Source organism: Heliangelus exortis, chromosome 4, assembly GCF_036169615.1.
Source record: "Heliangelus exortis chromosome 4, bHelExo1.hap1, whole genome shotgun sequence".
Classification (NCBI taxonomy): Eukaryota; Metazoa; Chordata; class Aves; order Apodiformes; family Trochilidae; genus Heliangelus; species Heliangelus exortis.
In genome coordinates this window covers 1,241,351-1,262,949 of record NC_092425.1, presented here as the reverse complement: position 1 = coordinate 1,262,949, position 21,599 = coordinate 1,241,351, and the positions used below count along the sequence as shown (strand labels likewise).

At 49.8% G+C, this 21,599-nt stretch overlaps 2 protein-coding genes across 5 annotated transcripts in view; one reads left to right on the top strand and one right to left on the bottom strand.

Moving 5' to 3' along the window:
• The window catches only part of MTTP (microsomal triglyceride transfer protein), a 28,140-nt gene extending 26,511 nt beyond the window's left edge, over positions 1–1,629 (bottom strand). The window contains exon 1 of the mRNA XM_071742562.1: positions 1,495–1,629. Within this exon, the coding sequence (XP_071598663.1) occupies positions 1,495–1,555 (61 nt within the window). The 5' untranslated portion in view covers positions 1,556–1,629. The remainder of the gene's footprint in view (positions 1–1,494) is intronic.
• Positions 1,557–17,577, top strand: TRMT10A (tRNA methyltransferase 10A). 4 transcript variants are annotated; one of them, XM_071742565.1, is made up of 9 exons: positions 1,557–1,687; positions 3,812–3,927; positions 7,286–7,587; positions 8,751–8,913; positions 11,292–11,363; positions 11,849–11,923; positions 12,875–13,024; positions 14,620–14,725; positions 17,191–17,577. In XM_071742565.1, exons 3-9 carry the CDS (start codon positions 7,367–7,369, stop codon positions 17,367–17,369), a joined length of 966 nt encoding a protein of 321 aa, XP_071598666.1. In that variant the 5' UTR covers positions 1,557–1,687; positions 3,812–3,927; positions 7,286–7,366; the 3' UTR covers positions 17,370–17,577. The 4 variants fall into 4 exon arrangements, with proteins under 4 accessions (XP_071598666.1, XP_071598668.1, XP_071598667.1 ...); XM_071742563.1 differs by lacking the exons at positions 1,557–1,687; positions 3,812–3,927 and adding an exon at positions 5,715–5,846; XM_071742567.1 differs by lacking the exons at positions 1,557–1,687; positions 3,812–3,927; positions 14,620–14,725 and adding an exon at positions 5,713–5,846.
• Positions 17,578–21,599: the final 4,022 nt, after the last annotated feature.

Below are 21,599 nucleotides of genomic sequence, written 5' to 3'. Positions count from 1 at the left end.
AGGGTAACATGCCAAGTCTATAATTAAATCATGATACTGTATAATACAGAAGGTTACACTGCATGAGTAGAGACAGCTGTCAAGTCCTGTGCCTTTTATTAATACATATGGCATGCACAGCATGTGTGTCTCTAACTGCTTGCTGGCTCTACCTTCATAAATTATATTTGTCACTGTTTCTGATACCAGATAGCTTTAAAAAGCAAAGCTCATCCGCTTATTTGAAAACACTCTTCAACTGGAAGTGCAGGAGGAAAGTTTCATATGTGCTGATCTGGCTGGATTTAAGGAAAAGAATATTCCTTCAATATTTCCAAAAGTCAGCGTGGCCTGGTGGAAAGTAAAACATCCATCCTAATCCCAACTCTGTCAGTGAGGTGCTGAGTGACTTTTAGGCCAGTAATTCATCTCTCAGTCTCTCTGCACAAGAGAGAGATGAGACCTGGCAGAGCTGAAGGAGGACTCAGTAAGAAAATGCTTGCTCAGCACCCTGGGGATGTAAAGTGACAAGCAAATATTACTTCACATCCAGAAGGAGCTTTGCTTAATTGATATTAAGGAGTAGGTGGGGAGAGCAGGCAGCAGAAATGAAGCATGTCAGTATCCAGCCATAAATACTACTTGGCAGGCTCATGGAATACACTCCCAGAGAGAGGAGCTGCCTGCAGACTTCTCTGTTTCTAACTCCTGATGAAGTTGCTGCTCTGTGCTTACAGTTACAGTCTCCTAGATCCCCAGCAGGAGCAAGAGGAGGCATCCATGAGGGCACCTCTGCAGCCTTCTTAGCAGTGTGACCCGGGATGGTGTGCCCCCCCTGCCCCTCCTCAGGGTGAGGACATCCTCATCAAACCAAGAGCTGGATCTCAGCTGATGTTTTCAGGTTCTTGCTCTTCTAAATTTAGTGTCAGGTTGCACACAAGGGACCACTGCTAAAGACACCAGCACTTCTTTCACACACTGGCACTGCTGAGGTGGGCAGGCTCCAGGTTTCATACCCTTGACCTTTGTCAGGACACCTGAGTAAATCCCTGCTCCCAGGGCTTGAGCAGACACCCAGGTTCTCCTGACTTACTGCAGAGCAAGCTCCTCATGAAATTAATGGGATGCTTGTCACTGACTTCAGCAGGAGCTGAGTCAACTGCTGAGAAGCTGGAGAGCCCTGAGGCCTCCTGGCACTGCTCCACCAGAGAGCTTCTCTCTGTTTGACTTCTGAGCATGTGAACAGTCACTTTCAAGCCAGTGCCCCCACAGCATGTCCTGACTAAGCAGGGTCAAGATCCCAGCCTCCTGGCTCACACTGCTGCCCCCGTGCACCTGAAAACCCTGTCTCCTCCATCCCCAGTTCTGACACGAATACCACCAGCACCTCATTCTGTGTAATCACTGAACAGATTTGCATTGCTCCAGGATGGACTGCTAACAATGATGGGCTTTGTCTCCACAGATCCACACTGGTTCTGCCTTTCCTGAGCCAAAAGCTGAACCAAGACCTACCTTTAACAGAGGCCGAGTAAGTGGAAATGATGCAAAGGAACAGCACTGTGAGAAGAATCATGCTGGACTCCCCCAGGCTCCTGGCTGCAGCATCAAGTGTGAGAGTCTCCAAGAAGTGAGGTGCTGAGAGTGGAGAGGTGCTCCCAGAGAGAGCCACCGGGTTGGCCACACTGTTTATCTACATCTAGTAAAGGTCAGACTCCAAATTCCACACTCAGGTACTAAGTTCATCAAAGGACTTCCAGTTAATTATTAATAACTAAGGTGACTGGTGGTTTCTGCCCCACTTTATCGATGACCTCAGCTTTCATTTTTGAATACTGAGCCCACACAGGCAGAGCTGAGGAGCCCACCTCAACTCCTGTCAGGACCAGGAGACCCTGCCACTCCTCCTCTGAATGGATGGAAGGGCAGTCATGGCTGTTGCTGCCAGGGGCCATATCCTGGCCATAGTCTCCACTGCCTTGTATCCTCAGCCAGCAGCCTCAGAGGCAGATGCTTTTTAAGGGTCTTCCTGGAAGCAGAAGTACCTTGCATCCCTCAGTTCCATCCCAAAAAGGGATGATGCTTTGTCATGGAGACCCAAAGGCCAAGTTAATTCCTGCTATATGGTATCATCCCCCCCCAAATCATCTCTTTCAGCATCCCCAGCTGAAATGATCTTACATCATTGCAGTGACTGAAGAGATTAAATAAAGCAGCCATTCTGTCCCACCTTGGTGAAGAGTACTTGCCTGGGAGAAGGGCAAACCAAACCTTCCTTTTCAGCCCCATTTTCCCCTTTTCTCACACTCCTTTGGCCACCTCCCCTGATAAGCCCTTTGCTGACTAACCCACATGCTTCCCCATTTGCTCTGAGAGTAAATCCCAGGCCATCCCATGATAAGCCCCACAGTCACAGGACTCTCTAAAGGACATCCTTGTCCTTTAAGTGATGGTGGGGCAGTAAGTTGCCCCCCAAGTGCCCCTGCAAGCCCTGGTGGTCACAGACTGTGAGGGAGCACCCTCTCCCCCAGCATACAAAGCCTTCCTGGCTCTGTGGGGATGAAGGATCTGGTCCAGCTTGTAGAGGAGGCAGACCTGTGAGCCATCACCATGCTCTTTGGTTCCACTTCCAGAGGCTGCTTTAACAAGACCACAACCTAAAACATCCCAGGTGAACCAGTACCACCTCAGGATGGGTTCTGGTGCTCCCAATGAGCCATTTTTGCCAGCAGCTCCTCCATATTGGTTAGGGATGACAAGGGGAGAACATCCTTCCCCTGGGTAGTATAAATTCCTCCTTTGTTGCCTTGCAGTAAGAGAGAAGCTGAACACCATGGATGTCAGTAATTGCCCAGCAGTGAGAAACAAGAGGTCCCTGCCAGTGCTCCTCACTCTTGCTCATCTCTCCTCACCTTGTGAAGTCCAGCCCCAGAGTTCTTCCCTGTTGTGTGTGCATGCACATAGGAGGGTAGAGATTAGCAGGAAACCCTGGGGACTGCTCTGCTGCTCCCCAGCTTCAGGTTCTGTGTGCTGCTTCCCCAGCACAGCCTGGGACGTGCTCCTGAACTCAGGCACTGACACAGAGGGTCCTTTTGCTCTGCTTGGGAAACAAAGAGCTTGCCAGGCCTTCTGTTGTTGAGAAAACCAGGGACAGTGTCTGTGTGAGACCAGAGGTAAGCCCCTGCTTTAGAGATGCAGTGTTCACACCACTCCTGAGGAGGAGTTGATGTGGTTTGCAATCTGGGGAAGAGTAGTTGCTCTCTTACGCTGTTGTGACACAGGAAATTAATCTCCTCCTTGAAATGGTTATTTTTAAAATGGGCCTCTCTTGGCCACTGGAATATCAGAGGCCAGCTCTGAGATAAATTGGTGTATCTCTTTGGATCCCACTGCTGTGATACCAATGACAGAACTAAGCATGTAACCATTGTGTAGAGGAACACTATGTACACCTGCATATACTTACATGCACCCATATACACACCATGTGTATATTTGATACATTCCTCAAGTATCTCAAAAGCAGGAGGCCTGAGCCTCACCCCACTTCTGGCCTAGGTAAATCATCAGTGACTTCTGTGGAGGCAAATGACATCAGTGAAAGAAGTGTTGCACCCAGCCAAGTCCCTTACACAGAGGTTGCAGGATCAGTCCCTGATGTATGCCTCAGGCCATGCTGGCACACCAGCTGGGGTCAAAGTATTACTGTTGCTGCACAGTTTCCAGAGTCCAAACTATAGGGCTCCTATCTTTATACAAGCTAATAAAACTAATGAGATGCCTTCAAATCTTCTGAGGTCAACAAAAATGCTTTTATGTCTTCTCTTCACAGGCAACAGTGAAGATCTGGGGTTTTTTGACTCAAACTTGCAGCTGTGTGCTCCGAAGTACCCGAGTCCATCTTTGCCCTTCAGCTGGTGCCTGTGTGCTGCAGCTCCCCCTGTTTTGGTGAGTCACATATCCCATATTTCTGCCACGGGGCACAGGGAGAGGGAGGTGCCCAGCCAAGGCACTGGCTAGAGGGGGATTGTGTGTGTCTTTGAATGAGTATCTTGAAAACTCATGCTATGGCTCTACCAAAATAATGAAATTCAGTTAGGCAGCTCTTTCTCAATAGTTGCAGCTCAGGTCTTGACTTTGTCACCACTTGGCACTTGGCAGACTTCAGAAAACATTGCATTGCTGATTGAGAAAAACAGCTTTATAAATCAAAATGCGTAAGCAGTGCCTCCGTTCTGAGAAAAAGCACGTTTGAGTATTAGATCAATTTGCTAGGTGCCTTTTTTTTATAAAAACAAGCAAGCAAATGGGCTGCTATTGGTGACTGACCTGCAGCCTTTTAACAACCAGAAGAGAACAGCAGATTGTTCACAGGGACAGCAGCACATTTGGACTTGTGCGATGCTGGCACGTAAAGCTGGATATTAACAGTAACATGAGTGAGGTTTTAAATAGATGGTAGCAAAAGCAAGTGCAAATCTAGCTATTTTTAAAGTAATGCAGGAAATAGGAATCACAAATTAAGTGTTACAGTGCATATTAAATACCAGCAGCAGTTAAAGGTCAGTGTCTTACTATAGTGACATCGTATGGTTTTGTGACTTTAACATAGCTGTAGTAAACCTGAAACCAGCACTACAATGTGTATATCTGGAACTAATGAAACTTGAGATAAAACATTGATGCAGATGAAAAGGGTATTATGGTAGTACACACTCCTATGTTTGCTAACTTTGTATGCCTCATTAACCAGGGGCAAACAGATATCTATATATTTAGGCAACTCAAAATATATTTTTGTCATATAATACAATCCTGGTCTCCAGAGCTGACTGCTGCACCAGGGCAGCATTCTTCCATGAAGTTATCTGCAGGCAAAAGAACGTTGTCCTTCAGTCAGTATTGACACCAGGGTTTAAAAACCTAATTGGGGGGGTGGCCTTTGCAAACCTGAGGCGTGAAGGCGCGGATCCCTTTTTAGGGGGGAAGAGAGAGCACGGCATTGCTGGGGGACCTTTGGAGCTGGAAATCTGCTCTGAGGAATGCCACCACTTAAAAATACTTTGCTGGCCCCTGCTTGAACTCAGCAGTGTCATCAAAACCATCAGATAAAAATAAGGTTTTCTGACTTCTCGCTTCTCTTAATCCCGCAGAGCCACCGCAGCTCTCGGGGGCTGGTTGGGGGGGTGGGTGTTGTGGGGCAGCAGAGCTTTCCCGGTGACTCCCAGCAGTGCTGAGCCTGCCAGCTCCGCCTGATCCCGCAGCACTGGGCTCCTCCGAGTGCCTGCCCGGCAGCCGGGGCCCTGCAGCCCGGTCACAGCGCCCGTGTCCCCCGTCACGGGCACTGCCACCGCGGCCGCCCGGCAGCAGCCACCGCCGCCTGTGCTAAGCAACGACGGACACCTCAGAAACCCGATCAAAACACGGCTCATCTTCAAGCGCGCTCCTCACAAGTTTTTTTTCCATTTATTTGGTTTTTTTAAATTTGTCGGGGAAGCTGCTCCAGGTGAAACCAGAGCTGGCTTCGCACGCAGCAGGCAGCGCTAAGTGCCCAGCGGTACCCGGGCGAGAGCAGCTGTGCCCCCCCGCTCTCCCTCACGCCCAGCCGGCCGGGACGGCTCCCTCCCTAAAGGCTGCTCGGGACTGGAGATGGACCCTCCGGGCCTGAAGTGGCCACGGGATGCAGACCCTAAACGGGTGGGTGTCTCCCAGCCTCTCATGGCCGCGCCCTGTCCGCCCGCTGCTCGCCGGGACTTGGAGTCGCGGCGTGCGGGGCGTGCGCGGGGGGACGACCGCCGCTCCTCCTCCTTCTCCTCCCATCACCCGCCCCTTCCCCGCCCCGGTCCTGCGCATGGCGATGCCCGTGGGTACGTTGCGGATCCCCCGTCACCCCCCTTGGGTTAACCCCTGGTGTGTGGCGGGGCGGGAGCTGGGGTGCGGGCTCCGCTCCTTCCGCACAGGGAAGGAAGGAGGGGAAAATGGCGGCGGCCCCGCTGCCAGGGGATCGCGGTCCCTGGTGGGCAGGGGGGGGGTGCGTTGGTCCGGATGAGTTATGAGGTACTTAGGCGCGTGTTTCTCTATATGTGGTGTGTGCGATACACAGAGAGGTGCGTATATAAAGATATATATATAGAGAGAGAGGTGTGTGTGTATGGGTGTCTATACGGGCAGGACTCGGTAATCACGGGGCCGGCGCTGCCGATCGGCACCCGCTGCCCTCCGGCCCCTTGCACCCTGTTTGACACCCCCAGCCGAGGAACATGAGGCGTTTTGGGGCGTTTGGTGTGTTTTACAGCTCCTCAGCCCCTGGAGAAGCCAGGGTTTGTTGGGTTTTTTCACCACGGGGGCTCGCTCGGTGCCGTGTTGTACTCCGTGCTTCACCCGTGCGGTACCCGTGCGGCTGCTTCCCACAGGGCAGCTTCTGTACGAGAAAATAACACTTAAAAATCATACTTTGTGGTGAAAAGGAGAGGGCATAGTACGTGTAATGTGTTTGAATGCAAAACGGTTGGCTGGGTAGCAGTTGAGGCTGTTCATCCCCTTACTTGCTGCGTTCTGTCTACTGACAGTGTCCTGCATCAGTGCTCAGGCAGGGGCTTTGGTTCTCAGAAGAAATAAAAATGGATTTTGTACACACCCACACAGACACACCTGCCCAAATACCTTTGGATCGTAGAATTGCTCAGGCTGGAAAAGACCTTCAATATCATTGAGTCCGCCCTCCTCCTAACTCTGCTACCCTGTTCCCAGTGACCCACCACTAAACCATGTCCCCAGGCACCACATCCAGAGGATTTTTAAACACATTCAGGGATGGAGACTCAACCACCTCCCTGGGGAGCCTCTTCCAGAGCTTAACAACCCTTCCTGTAGAAAAGTTTCTCCTTTCCTCTCTTGAAAATTATATTTCTCTAACATGCTGCCATAGTTACATTGCAGGATACCTCTTTAATTTTTTCTGTTTGTCTCTTTGAGAATAGGTTGTGTAAATGTGATAGTACTGATAATGTTTTTTATGTTTAATCAAATTTATGCAGCTGTGTTTTGAGAAAGACTTTAATTGGAAAGTGTTGAATAGCTGCAGATGTAGCAGTCAGAGCTTTGGAGGTGATCTGAATGCTGGCTATAATCTCTCTACTATCTGATCTGTTGCTGTTTGCAGAGGAACTAATCTAGCTTTAAACACATAAAAAAGGCCATTTATTATTTTCTCTTTATTCAGGTTTATAGTAGGTGAAGGGTGATATTTTTTTTCTAAATAAACTTCTTGTTAATAACGCTCATACTGTTGTTTTGTTTCTTACAGGACTGGTGAGGAATAAACCTGCTTTTAGTGAAATACTTACTGTGTGTTGAGAAACAAGGCAGCAAACCTGGCCAAAAGCTAATGTCTTCAGAAACTCCAGCAGAAAGTCCAGAGGTGCCAACGGAATATACCATGTCCCCTGAAGTTCTGAATGTGGGAGGAAAAGTGAAGTCAAGTGACAGCCCAGTAGAGAGCCTGGAGGCAGGATCAGACAAGGAAGAATGCCTGGAGCCCCTGTCCAAGAGGCAAAGGAAGAGGCTGTTGAAGCAGAAGCAATGGGAAGAGCAGAAAGATCTGAGGAGGTATGGGCTGCAGAACAGCTTTCCTGGGATGATGTGTAGTGCCTAGTGCTGATAATTAATAAGGATGTGTCAGCAGCATTTGCATGTGGATTGCTTCAGCAAATCACAACAGTTGAACTAGTTTTCTCCCATGCTAGGTTTAAAGCAGTAGTCACAGGCTACTACTCCATCTGCATATGAAGAAGCTGTAAAGGTAAGCATCTTCTCTTCATAATAGAAGTATTCCTCACCTTGAAGAGACTGTCAGGACTGTCGTGCTTGTCAGCATGGAGAAGAAACGTGTGGCGTTGTTCCTTTCTTAATGGGCTGCACCCTCTTTTCCTGGTGCTGACGTGGTGAATGTTACAGACAGTGAAAAAGAAATTTCTTTTGGCACGTGAAATGCTGTGGTTTCAGTTATGATGATTTGTAATCTCCTAAGATAAGTTTCGGAAGATGATGAGCTTCTGGTTTATTCTGTTGTTGAGAGAAAGCATATCTGCAAATGGGATGACTGTGATTACCCTGCTGAATGGGAAGGGTTCATTCCCAAGACAGTGGCTTTTAAAATTGCTGTGTCCAGAACCTGAGGGAGGAGAAAAGCTTTTGAAAAACTGTTCAGAGAAACAGGTGCTATTCCACATTCTGATACTGCAGTTTTGGCAAATTTGTTTTTGTTGTTTCTGTTGTGAGACTTTACCTCTGAGTGCCCTGAAATCCCTGAGGCTCCCACTATTAACTTCCCTGGTTTTTGTGTCAGGTGTCAGTCATTGTCTTAAGTTGTGCCAGGGGAGGTTTAGGTTGGACATTAGAAATAATTTCTTTCTGGAGAGGGTGCTCAGCCATTGGAATGGGCTGCCCAGGGAAGGGGTGGATTCTCCATCCCTGGAGATATTTCAAAAGAGCCTGGATGTGGCACTCAGTGCCATGGGCTGGGAACCACGGGGGGAGTGGAGCAAGGCTTGGACTTGATGAGCTCTGAGCTCCCTTCCAACCCAGACAATTCTAGGATTCTGTGATTGTAGGTACACACAGAGCTTCAAAAAGTCAGTGTCTGTTTCATGGGGTGTCACAAACAGAAATAGGATGAGTTTAAACTCTCACAGTCACGGGGCAGCCACCTCCATCAGAAGGGGTCCCTCAGCAGGGGGTTTGAAGACCTGTTTGTCTGTGTGTCCGTGTAGGCAGAAAAGGAAAGAAAAACGTCAGAAGAGGAAACTGGAGCGGCAGTGGAAGGCGGAGCCCGGCGCCCAAGGCAGCGACAGAAAGAGGAGGAGGAGGGAAGCTGCTCCCAGCACCCTGCGCCTCGTCATCGACTGCAGCTTTGATGAGCTGATGGTGCCAAAGGTAAAGGGGATGTGCCCATCACACAGCAGTGCTGGAGGGGTCTCCAGTGGCTGTGCTGATGCAGCATCAGAGCACAAAAAATGGAGAGCGTCTCGCTAATAAATCTGTCAGGGGTTAACACTGCCTGGCAGTTAAACACAGTGACAGATGCTCTGTGTTAATCCCCCTCCCCTCCCTGATAAGGAAAGGAGAGAGACTTAGGGGTTGGAAACTGAACTACACAGCTTTGATGAAACAGTTATGATAAATAGGAAAAATTACTAAGTATACACAAATATCCAGGAAAATTGTTACCACGTTCCTCCCCCCTTCTCCCCAGTAACTCTCACATCCCCACTGAGGCTGCAGGGCAGCCCTGGGAAAGCCCAGGCTGGAATCTTGGAAGTCAGCAGTAGTTGGGAGCTGGAGGCAGGAACACACAGATTCAGGCTGGCAGGGATCAGGAGCACAGGCAGAGGAAGGGATGGAATCCTCCCAGGATGCCCAAGCAAAGAGGGAATGGGCAAAGAAGGGGAAGCAGGAAGGGGTCTGACCCTCATGATCCCTCAAATTTATACTGAGTATGAGGTGGATGGGATGGAATACTCTGGTCATTTTTGACATCTGTCTTGTCTGTTCCTCCCCAAAGGAGGGTTCCAGGTGTGACCTCTTCGCTCCTTTTCTCTTTCTGGAGGGCAAAATGTTCCTCAGAGCTGAGCAGTGGCCTTGGTTCTGCAGACCATTCTCTGGCTGTAACTATAAACATGGGGTGTTATCAGTCCCAGAAGCAGACACTGACTGAGAAACTTGCTGTTGGAGTGAGGACAGGGAGTGTGTTTCAGACTGTGATGACTCCCAGGCCTACTTAGATCAGCTGCTGAATTTTTGAGGGTTTGGAATGTACCCTTATATAACCTTGCCAAAGCTTTTCTTTGTAGAAATGCAGAAACAGCTTGTGCCACCTGTTCACCAGGAAGCTAGATGCAGTTCTGCCTCAAAATTCTTTTTGATAGAGGGGCTGCAAATGCCTCATCCAGTTATTGTCTCTCTCAAAGTGGACTGAGGCTCACAAACATGGCAGTAAGTGTCTGTGGAAATGAGAAAAGTGGAAATGGAATGAGAATGAGGATACTGAACTTTCTCAGTCACACGAGAGGCAGTTTGTACAAGAAGACACTGTTCAGCCCACCTCTGAAATTTTAGAAGGGATGAAAGAATGTGTGAGATGATTGCAGGACAGGTAAATAGGAGAATGATCAGCATGATACCCAACCTCTGCTCAAGACGCTTGGTGCCACTCACCACAAAGTGCAGGGGAAGTTCCAGTTGGCACTTTGGACCTTGGTTCCCTGAGGAGTCCTGGAGCAGTGCCCCAGGAGAAAGTAGAGGGGACTCCCTTGGTGGTTTTGGAGATGCTGACTGGGCATCAGCATTCTTGTGGAGATTCATCCTCCTTCAAACAAATTTCCTTCCTTGGTCATGTAGAGCCCCTGTCAGGCCTGATGTAAGACCTGGCACTTGTGCAGATGTTTAGGAAAGGTGAAGCTCTGTAACTGAAGGTGGTGGTGGCCTTTAGCAGTGGGGTTAATTAGATTAATTAACTTTCTTTGTGTCTGTAAAAACTTGCAGTGCAATATTGTGGTGATAAGGTCTAGTTTAACCTTTGGAGATTCCAAAACATTCTCAAAGCACTACATGAATCAAAGCAATATAATGATGAATCATTTTAAAATGGGAATCAGAACACTGCTTGTGAGCCACTGAGAATAAAGCTATAAAAATGTACCTTACAAAAAACTTAATTGGCTATAAATAAAGTGTGCTGCATTTTTAGTAGTACCGGTTAAGTTGTCCAGAATTGTCAGGTCATCATGCTGGAGACAGCCACTAAATTATTTGCATTGTTCTGGGTTCTGCAGGTTGATATTATAGATGTTATAGATATTATAGATATTATAGATATTATAGATATTATAGATATTATAGATATTATAGATATTTAATTTTCTTAAACCAACACTGTATTCTCAGGGTTTTCCCGTGGGTGAAAGACAGAGTATTCTCACAGCGACAGATCTGCTTGATCCCTCAGATTAATCTGGAGCATGTTTTTACATATGGTCATGTTTGTTTCCTAGAATAATGCAAAGCAGGCACAACAGGTGCATGGAAGTGTGTAAATTCACTTGTGTGGAAGGCGTGTGTGTTCCCTTCTCACTGTGATTCCTCCACAGTGGGCGTTCTTCCTCTCGGGGCCTCACGTCCACAGCCTCTCAGTGGTCACTTTTGCCAGTTAAAAGCTTCCTTTTTCTCTCCCTAGCTGCTGACTGGCTCATGGTAAAGCATTTTGTGGTGCTGTGTCTGCAGGACTGTGTAAAAACAAATTGTGTTGTATGCAGGATGTTAAGAAGCTTCACAAGCAGATTCAGAGATGTTACGCAGAAAACCGGAAAGCGTTCCACCCCGTGCAGGTACGTGGCACAGCCTGAGCTCTCAGTGCTGCTCCTTGCAAAGCTTGTGGGACAGGCAGCTGTGGCCCAAGGGATGAGAATTGTAGCAGAAAAAAAAAATGTTTAAGCTGCCTCTTTTTAATAAGAAAATAATTTCTATTGTAATAGATAAATTCGCAACCCACGTGTTAATTAAGTCCTTGTATATATGAAAATGTGCCTGCAGAGGAAGAGTGCCAGATACTGGAATACTCTTGGTAGTTTTATCTGTGGCAGATCTAAAAAAAAAACAACTTTTTTAAACCTGCCATTGACTGTATGGATCTGTCCTCAGTACCAGTTTCAGCTAAAAAATAATTAAGAGTTTTAGCTAATCGTTACTTGTAGGAGAAGTCTGGTACAGAGAGGAAACAGGCATATTGACATTTCAGTATTCTGTACCTCTTTTTTGTTTGTTTGTTTTATTCTGTACCTCTTGCTTTTGTTTGTTTGCTTCTTTTCCAAAGTTTTACTTGACCAGCCATGGGGGACAGTTGAAGAGCAACATGAATGAAAATGACAAAGGATGGGTGAACTGGAAGGTGAATAATTGACTGTTTTTATAAAAACAGAAAAAGAAATATTGACTGTTGTTACTAACTAGGTTGTTAGTTGTGAAAGACTTGTGTGTTTTCAGCGTGGGTTTTTCTAAGCCATCAGGACAGCAGCATTTTAGGAACAGTGTGTCTCTGTGCTTTTAATTTAACTTAAATAAGCCAATGAATTCATGTCTTGGATCTACACTTGATTCTTCTGTGAAGAACTCAACACACAGTGGGTTTCACCCAGTTTTAATGCATCAGGCTAATCACTGCTTGATTCAGGCAGTCCTGACAGTCATCTGCCTTGGCAGTGGTCGTCTTTTCTTGGCAAAAAATAAGGTTTTGAAGTCATAATGTGACTGTCTTGTGATTGTTCATGTGTCTCTTCTTTTCCTTTATGTTGCCTCCCAACACTGAAGTGCTCTTTAGAGAAGTAGCTTGTCTTATGGTCAAACTCAGGTTGGTTTTCCTTGCACCTCCTGATAAAACCATTACTCCAACAAATTCAAATGAAGAGTATTTTGTATATATAAAACCAGCTCTACTTCCAGCAGGTCTGGTGCAATAGCTGCCTGCAAAAGCATAGATAAACCTCTCCTCAAACAAGTGATGTCAACAAAGCATTTCCTTCTGGTTTTTGAAAGGTGGACTTGAAAATTATTTGGTTCCCTAGGAGAAGTGGGGTACTGTTTGAAGGGAATCATTAGGATTTGTGAAGTTCTTTTGTGGTTTCAGGAAATCCCCTGATTATTTGTACAAGTCAGTGCTGTAGGATTATCTGTACAGGAGTCACTCTGCACTGTGCTATGGACTTAAACATGAATGAGGGGTGTGGAATTGCTGGGCACTGTTGGATTTAGTTTTGCTGGACCCATCTTGGGTCTGTGAGCTTGCCCAGCACTTCATCAGTTGGATGTACCTTTTTTTAACTACCTTTTTTTTTATCTTAAGGATATCCATATTAGGACAGAGCACTATAGTGAGCTAATAAAGAAAGAAGACCTGGTGTATCTTACCTCAGATTCCCCTGATGTTCTTAGTGAGCTTGATGAGAAGAAAGCCTATGTGATTGGGGGACTGGTGGATCACAATCACCACAAGGTAAACTGGGGGGGTTTGGCACCTTGCTTGCCATTACTGCTGTTGGTGTGTAAACTAACAAAAACCAAAACAAGAAAACTTCTATGAATATTATTTATCCATGGGAGCTGGGGGTGTTGAGGCTGGAGAAGAGGAGGCTCAGGGGAGACCTCATCACTCTCTACAACTCCCTGAAAGGAGGTTGGAGCCAGGGGGGGGTTGGGCAGATATCAGTGGGACAAGAGGGCATGGATTAAAGAATTTTTTCCTAATATCCAACCTAAACCTCCCCTGGCAGAGCTTCAGCTCTGCCAGGGGAGGTTTAGGTTGGATATTAGGAAAGAATTTCTTTCTGGAGAGGGTGCTCAGCCATTGGAATGGGCTGCCCAGGGAAGGGGTGGATTCTCCATCCCTGGAGATATTTCCAAAGAGCCTGGATGTGGCACTCAGTGCCATGGGCTGGGAACCACGGGGGGAGTGGAGCAAGGGTTGGACTTGATGAGCTCTGAGGTCCCTTCAAACCCAGCCAATTCTATGATTCTATGATTCTATGATTCTTCAAAAAAGATTTTCTTAAAAAAAAAAAGTAAGAAATAGGGAAAAAAAGAACCCCTCATGGTGGTAACAGTGGTTTGTGTTCCAGAGTGCAGACATGCTGAGCTCTTTGGGATTTCATCTTTTCCTTTTTAAATCTAGGAATGGAATGAATAGCAGTGCTTAGCTTACTTAGGGCTGTGTTTTCAGACAGAAGGGTTTGGTTTCTGTTCCTGCACTTGTATGTGCACTGCCCAAATGTGGATGAAGAAAACTCTTGAGTCATGGACATGGTTTGTGAAGAGGTTTGTGTGCCAGGAGAGCTTGGCTGAGGAACACAGGTACCTCAGGGATCTGGTGCCATACCTCTGCATGGGACCATGCTGGGCAGGACTGGAGTGTCACAGAGAATGAATGCAGCTGGGAAGGTAACACATTCTTGCTGTTTTTCTTCAAAGACAGTCCAGTGGCATTTCTAGTGGCACGTTTAGTGTTTCAGTGTGATGCTAAAGAAGGGGATGGATCCCCTCACCAAGTGATACCTCAGCACTTAGTCCACAGAGAAGTGCTAGGAGGGAGCTAAGGCAGATCTGTTAGATAGGCATGAGGGTAGAAAGTGTTTACACAGTTTTCAAGGATATTTTTTGCCCATCTTGGGCATGGGAGTAGCCAGGTATAAAAAAGCAGACAAAATATTTTTTTATCCTTTACTCTTCCTCTGAAAAAATACAGTTAGTGCAGCCTGGGAAACTCTGTCCTTAAGCATCAACTCAGCTTTTAAAACAGGCTATGGCTGACAGGTTCTAGAGCTGCAGCTGCATGAACAACTTTTATTTATGATCCTTTATTTATGATTCCGTGCATCACAGTGTGACATATATTCAAAATAGTAAGTTTTCCAAAGGTAGCCCTTAAAACAGGTGTTTTCCAACCAGGGTGAGTTTCATCTCTCCTTGTAAATATCCTCCAGGTCACAGCTGTACTGGCAAAACTCCTGGCAGAAAATGCTACTTGTAATACTCTGTGTTGGCTGATGTGGAGTGGTGATACTCAGCCTGGTTTTCTTGGTGTCTTTCCCACAGGGAATTACTTACAGGAAAGCTGTGGAGCAGGGAATTGGCCATGCACAGCTCCCACTTGGAAACTTTGTCAAGATGAACAGCCGGAAGGTGTTAGCTGTCAATCATGGTAAGCTTTAAATCACAAAGGAATGGCATTGTTAGAGAACATAATTCAGGATTTTAACACTCAAAATGGGCACTGTAGTGCAGATACCAACATTATTATGTTGATATTTCTTGAATCTGGTTGCCTTTGGGCTACTGTAATTGTCCTGACTTTTAAATATTTTAGATTTGGTTAAATGGAAAGGGAGGTGTCTTAGCCACTTAGAAGCATACCTCCTGTTCTTCTTTTCACTTCTCCCATGGGTAATTTTGGCATCCTGGTCCTGTTTCCAGGCTTACTGTGTGTGTGAGTAAAATAATGGAATTATCCCATGGATTTTATCCCAGGGGAGGATAAACAGTGATGTTTTCACCACTTTGGAGAGCTTTGGTCAGCAGTGACTGCTTAGCTACTTGAAGACTCACCTCATTTCCTATCAGCCATGCTCCATCTGATGCATTTTTGCATGGTTTCCTGTATATATATGTATTTATATATATATGTATCTGTGTGTGTATATATATGTATGTGTATATTTATATGTGTGTCTATATATATATGTATGTGTATATTTATATGTGTGTGTGTATATATATATATATATATATAAAAAAGTATGCAACTGCCTAACCCATTTTTGATTCCCACTTCTTTTAAACTTTCCATTTTATTATTAGATAATCTTTTGGTGCCATTGAACATACATGCAAAATGCACCTTCATAGAAATTTGTGACATGATGCCCAGGTCTTTATTTTGCCCCACTTCAAGTTCTTTTCCCTTGCCTTGCTGTATTGCAAGTTTATTTTATTATGTACCACACTGCTTGATGGTGGCTTTGTTTTCTTAAATGCCACTGACTCATGAGGTGTGTATTTCCATGCTAATAGAGATTATTTAAACATGAAAGAAATATCACTGGAATTAACAGTTATCAAACACCATGCATTCTTAAGATGAAGTTTTCCAAAACTTGATCTTTCTGTGTTGCTTTATATGGACAGGAATAGGACTTTACATGTTATTCATCAAAAGTTCTGGTAGCTGTAGCTTTTTGCTGGAGTTTTAGTGCAGTAGGGCTTACACTGACCTCTAGTGCCAGCATTCCTGAGGCTGGTTTTTCCACATCTTTGAAGTGGGCAGCTCACATAGAGGCTTTTATTTATCTGCTTTATGCACATTTCTTATGCCAGACTTTTAGGCATTGATTCCACTGCAGTCTAGTGGTCAAGCTTTTATTTTGCATCAGTTGACTTCCTTTGCCCTTCTGAAACATTTTCAAATTGCAAGTGAAAGGCTCTTAATGCACTGATGGTTTTTAGTGTAAAAAGCAGAGTTATCTTTAACAGCTGTAGTTAAGGCTCTGCTGTTATGTCCCAACACTAATAGCTTACAACCTAGAGCCAAAAAGCAGCTCTCACAGGAGGTGCTGCCTGGCATGAGGAAGGTGGACAGAGGGAAGCTGCCTCTCAAATCTACATAATAAATTTTTGTGTTGGCAAGAAGCATATTTGCAGAGTTTTTTTGTATTTTGTTGGTTGTAATACAATCACAGAATCCTAGAACTGGCTGGGTTGGAAGGGACCTCAGAGCTCATCAAGTCCAACCCTTGCTCCACTCCCCCCGTGGTTCCCAGCCCATGGCACTGAGTGCCACATCCAGGCTCTTTTGAAATATCTCCAGGGATGGAGAATCCACCCCTTCCCTGGGCAGCCCATTCCAGTGTCTGATCACCCTCTCCAGAAAGAAATTCTTTCTCATGTCCAACCTAAACCTCCCCTGGCACAACTTGAGACCTCTTGTGCCCTCTTGTCTTGCTGAGAGTTGCCTGGGAAAAGAGCCCAACCCCCCCCTGGCTCCAACCTCCTTTCAGGGAGTTGGAGAGAGTGATGAGGTCTCCCCTGAGCCTCCTCTTCTCCAGCCTCAACACCCCCAGCTCCCTCAGCCTCTCCTCACAGGACTTGTGCTGGAGTCCCAGTAAGAAAGTGTCCCAGCATTTGAGACGTGTAAGGATTTTCTCCATAAGCTCAGGCAGAAATGAGGGAGAAAGGCAAGTGCAGCAGACTTCAGGGAGGCTTTGGGCTGCTGGCATGGGAGGGCAGAAAGTCACTGTTGATGCACACCAGAGCAGTATTTCTGTCAAACATCAGAAGGCATCAGTGCCCATAGAGAGGGCCCAGGTGAGGCTGGAGTCACTGAGGGGACATTTCTCCCTGTCCCTGAGAGGAATTAATTCAGCCCAGAGCTGCTGCAGAGCAGAGCTGCTGTAGCCACTGTTTTACAGACTCGAAGTGTGTTTGGATTTAGAGTGCAGCAGTAATGAAACTCCCTTGCTTGCTGCTGCCTCTACTACATCAGCTTTGCTCTGGAGATTCCACAGCTGAGTGCATGAAACCTCTGTCAATGTGGGGGCTGCATTCCTGCCAGCAGCTCAGCTCTCTCCCTGCCAAAGAACTGATGGGTTTGTTTTTTTTTTGGCCTTGCAGTGTTTGAGATCATCCTTGCTTACCTGGAGAAGAGGGACTGGAAGGAAGCTTTCTGCAGTGTGCTGCCACAAAGGAAAGGAGCTGTTCCCCTGGGGGGAGACAGGGATCCAGCCAAACCTCCTCCTGAGGGGAAAGGAGATGAGGGCAGTGACTCGGACAGAAAGGAGGCTTCAGGATGAGAGTGGGGAAGATCTGCAGCTCATGGGATGAAGCTGGGACGTGAAGCAGCTGCACTCCAAAGCCCCCCTGCTGCCCTGGTGGTACTGAATTGTGTCAGTGCACAACTGTTGCGTAGTTGGACGAGGGGAATAAAGATAAATACAGGTTTCTACCCTGAAACTTGCATATTAATAGCTTTTTTAAAAGAAATAAACTCATGGCAAATGTGGAATATGTTTTATTTCCCAAGGAAGCTATTTTTTTTTTAATAATTTTTTTTAATACATACCAAGTGGTGTGTATTACCCAAGCATTACCAGTTTTAATGTATGCATTCTTCTCCATTTCTGCTCTGAAGTTTCTGAACAACAAGAGTTTCAGCAGCCTCAAAACCTGTACCACTAGTGCCTGCTGCAAAGTGTGCACAAACACTTGAAAATTCTCATTTTCCTGAGCATCTCAACAGACAGTCTCAAGCAACTGAACTGCCTTTGCCAGCGGAGGAGCCACACTGATTTGTATCCTGTGTTTAATTAGCTGTGTCAGTAAATGAAGCACCAGTGTTGGCTTAAGCCATGCCTTCACACTTCACCTGCACAAGGGCAAGTTGTGTGCACGTGGTGGCTGTGTCGTGGAAGTGACACCATCACTTGTGATGAATCCTTGATCCTCTGAGCAAAAAAACCTCTGACCCAGCCCTAGAACAACAGCAAGGAGCAGGAACCCTCTCCTACAAGTCAGTATACCTGCTCTGTCACACAGCCCTCTGTGTATCGTATGGTGTATCAAATAGCTTTCCTTTAAAAACAAACAAGTCCTGGTCTCAGTTTGGGCTGGATGCTGTGATTCAGCTCCCCTCTGGCTGACACCAGGAGTGAGATGAACACCTGGGAAGCACCCGTGGGTCTGGCTGCCCTGAGCCTGCCCCCTGCTCTGCCTCCCCGGGGAGGCGCAGGCTCCGCACGGGGCGTGCAGAGCACAACCCAGCTCTGATCCCTGCACAGCCCTTGGCCTCCTGGCTGACAGCCCCAGGCAGCCAGGCTGCTTGTTCTGGGAAGCAGCTTTGCTGGGCAGTGCCCGTGAGGCTGGTTTGGTGCCTGACAAACCCCGGGAAGGTGAAATCCCCTCCAGCATCCAAGTATCTAAATGTATATATGTATGTATATATGTATGTATGTATGTACCTCTGCAGGCTGAGGAGAGGGACGGGGTGCAGAGGGGGGCAAGGCACCCCTGGTGAGGAGAGGCTGGGGAGCTGGGGCTGCTCGGCTGGGAGAGGGGAGGCTCCATGGCCCTGCTGCTGGGGGACAGTAACAGGGAGAGGGGGCTGAGCTCCCTGCGGAGCTGGGACAGGGAGGGAACGGGGCCGGGATGCACCAGGGACCCGCGGGCTGGAGACGGCAAAAACCACGGGAGTGGTTCAGGGAGGACAGGAGGGCCCTGGGGGAGCAGGGGGGCCCCGATGTCTCATTGTGTCCCCTGATGAGGACAGGGGGTGCCTGGGGTCTCACTGTGTCCCCTGATGAGGACAGGGGGTCCCCGATGTCTCACTGTGTCCCCTGATGAGGACAGGGGGTGCCTGGGTGGCTCAGGGGTCCCTGGGGGGCTCAGGGGGTCCCTGGGGTCACAGTGTCCCCCACCACCCTGGTCAGGGTGTGTGAGTGAGACCTGGGGGCTGTCCGGGTGTCCCTGTCCCGGGTGTCCCTGTCCCCATTCCAGGTGCTGCTTTCCCGTTTTCCCTTCCCCAGAGCCGCCTCCACTCCACTCCACTCCACTCCACTCCATCCCTCCCGGTCCCCTCTCACCGGCAGCAGAGGGGTGACCCCGGGATGTCCCCAGACCCCCGGGATGTCCCCAGGGGTGGATGGGGGGGTGACACTCGTGGTGCGGTGCCCACCCGTGTGTCCCCACCCCCGGACCTGCGGGGGGGCGAACACCAACAACGACCCCGAGAGGGTCCCCTGGGGCTCGGTGGTGGTTGCCGGGGGGGTCCCGTCCCGTCCCGTCCCGCGGCTGCTTCTCCCGGGTTTCTTTCTCCCCGAATCCCGGGAAAAGGGAGCGCGGGAGCCCCCGGCGCCTCCGCTCCCCGCACCCGGCGGGTCCTCCGGAGCAGTCCTCCACAGTCCTCCCGCCGCTAGGGGGCCGCTGCTTCCCGCCGCCCTCCGCCCGCTGCGGCTGCTCTGGCTGCTCGCCGGAAGTCTCTGTGGTAGAGCTGTACGAGTCGTCCGGAAGATGGCGGCGGAGGCGATGGCGGCGGCGGGTTTGGAGCTGACGGCGCTGGAGGAGCGGCTGCTGCGGGTCCTGAGGTACCGAGGGGGGGACACGGGGGCGCCGGGGCCGGGGGGAGGGCAGGGAAGGCGGCGGGAGAGGCCTCGGGGCGGGGGCGGCTCGCGGGGGCCTCGGTGGGGAGGGGGTTGGGGACAGCGGCGTCGAACGGCGGGGCTGGGAGGGCCGTGAGGGGAACCCAGGGCCTCGGGGCCCCCTTAGAGGGGAGGGGATCGGCACCCGGGGGGGATCTGATCTCCTCAGGAGTTCCCAGGGACAGAACGAGGGGCAGCGGCGGGAGCTGGGCCGTGGGAACGTCCATTGAAATGTGAGGAAAAAATTCCTTTGCTCTGAGGGTGCCCGGACACTGGGAGAGGCTGCCCAGGGGCTGTGGAGAGGGATCCCAGGAGGGATCCTGTGCCAGGGGGGATCCTGTGCCAGGGGGGATCCTGTGCCAGGAGGGATCCTGTGCCAGGGGGGATCCTGTGCCAGGGGGGATCCTGTGCCAGGAGGGATCCTGTGCCAGGGGGGATCCTGTGCCAGGAGGGATCCTGTGCCAGGGGGGATCCTGTGCCAGGAGGGATCCTGTGCAGGGGGGATCCTGTGCCAGGGGGGATCCTGTGCCAGGGGGGATCCTGTGCCAGGGGGGATCCTGTGCCAGGAGGGATCCTGTGCCAGGGGGGATCCTGTGGCCAGGGGGATCCTGTGCCAGGGGGGATCCTGTGCCAGGGGGGATCCTGTGCCAGAGGGATCCTGTGCCAGGGGGGATCCTGTGCCAGGGGGGATCCTGTGCAGGAGGGATCCTGTGCCAGGGGGGATCCTGTGCCAGGAGGGATCCTGTGCCAGGGGGGATCCTGTGCCAGGGGGGATCCTGTGCCAGGGGGGATCCTGTGCCAGGGGGGATCCTGTGCCAGGGGGATGCAGGTTTCGTGCAGAGCTGTGTGGGATCTGCAGAGGTTCCTCAGGGATCTGGTCAGGCTGTGGCAGTGCCTGCCCCTCCTGTTGTGCTCTCTGTGTCTGGGAGCTGGAGGCTCTGCTGCTGGGAGGGGCTGTTGGGAGGAGCTGGGGCTGTGGTGTCCCCTGCTGTGACACTGCGGTGTCACCCAGGCCTGGCCGGGCTGCCTGGCAGGGCTGAGGGTGTCCCCTCTGCTGTCCCCGAGCAGGGGAGGGGCAGGGGCTGCTGCCAGCACAGGGGGTGGGACGGGGGGGTCGGGGGGAGGCAGGGGAGGGGACTTTGTGCTGCTGCTGCTCCCCCCACAGCCCAGCTGGGCTGCAGCACTGGGGGGGGGCTGTGGCCAGGGGGCTCAGGGACCCCCTGGGGGCTGGGGCCGTGTGGTTTGCAGGAGGGGGGGAACCCCCCAGGGAGCTCCCTGTGAGGAGCTGGGTGCTGCTCTGGTGCTTCCCCAGGGGAAGGGGCTGGGGCCCTGGGGCTGCCTCTGTGGGGCTTGGGGGCAGCTGGGGGCTGGGGGGCCCCTGCCCTGCTCCTCTGCCCAGAGGGGTGGGGGGGAGGCTGGGGGGATCCCTTCCCCCTTCCCCTTCCCCTTTCCCCCTTCCCCTCTCCCTCCCTGCCTGGGGACCCATCCCCTCCCCAGGGCTGCTCTGGTCCCTGTCCCACAGGTAACTCCAGGTCTCCTCTCCCTGCCTTTCAGGTGTCCCTGTCCCCAAGCACTTGATGGCAGAGCAGAACCCCCTGAAGCAGCAGCTGCTCCCTGCCTGCACCCACAGCTCCCACCCCACTTGGACTCCCTGGGGCATCTGCAGGAGGAGGAGCACCCAAGCCCTTCAGCCCTGATCCCCTCTGGGCAGGTCAGTTCAGCTCCTGGCTCACACCCCACACACCTCTGCTGCCTCACACACCTCTCCTCACCCTGCACTCTGCTGCCTCGGCACCTCCTCTCTGCTCTCTCTGATGCTTTCTCTCTCTCTCTCTCTGATGCTTTCTCTCTCTCTCTCTCTGATGCTTTCTCTCTCTCTCTCTCTGATGA

Excerpts from the sequence above, each read along its gene's own strand:
- TRMT10A (XM_071742565.1), top strand. The coding sequence starts at position 7,367 with ATGTCTTCAGAAACTCCAGCAGAAAGTCCAGAGGTGCCAACGGAATAT. Across the intron at positions 11,364-11,848 it reads AAGCGTTCCACCCCGTGCAG|TTTTACTTGACCAGCCATGG; the intron begins GTACGTGGCACA and ends TCTTTTCCAAAG. Across the intron at positions 14,726-17,190 it reads GGTGTTAGCTGTCAATCATG|TGTTTGAGATCATCCTTGCT; the intron begins GTAAGCTTTAAA and ends TTGGCCTTGCAG.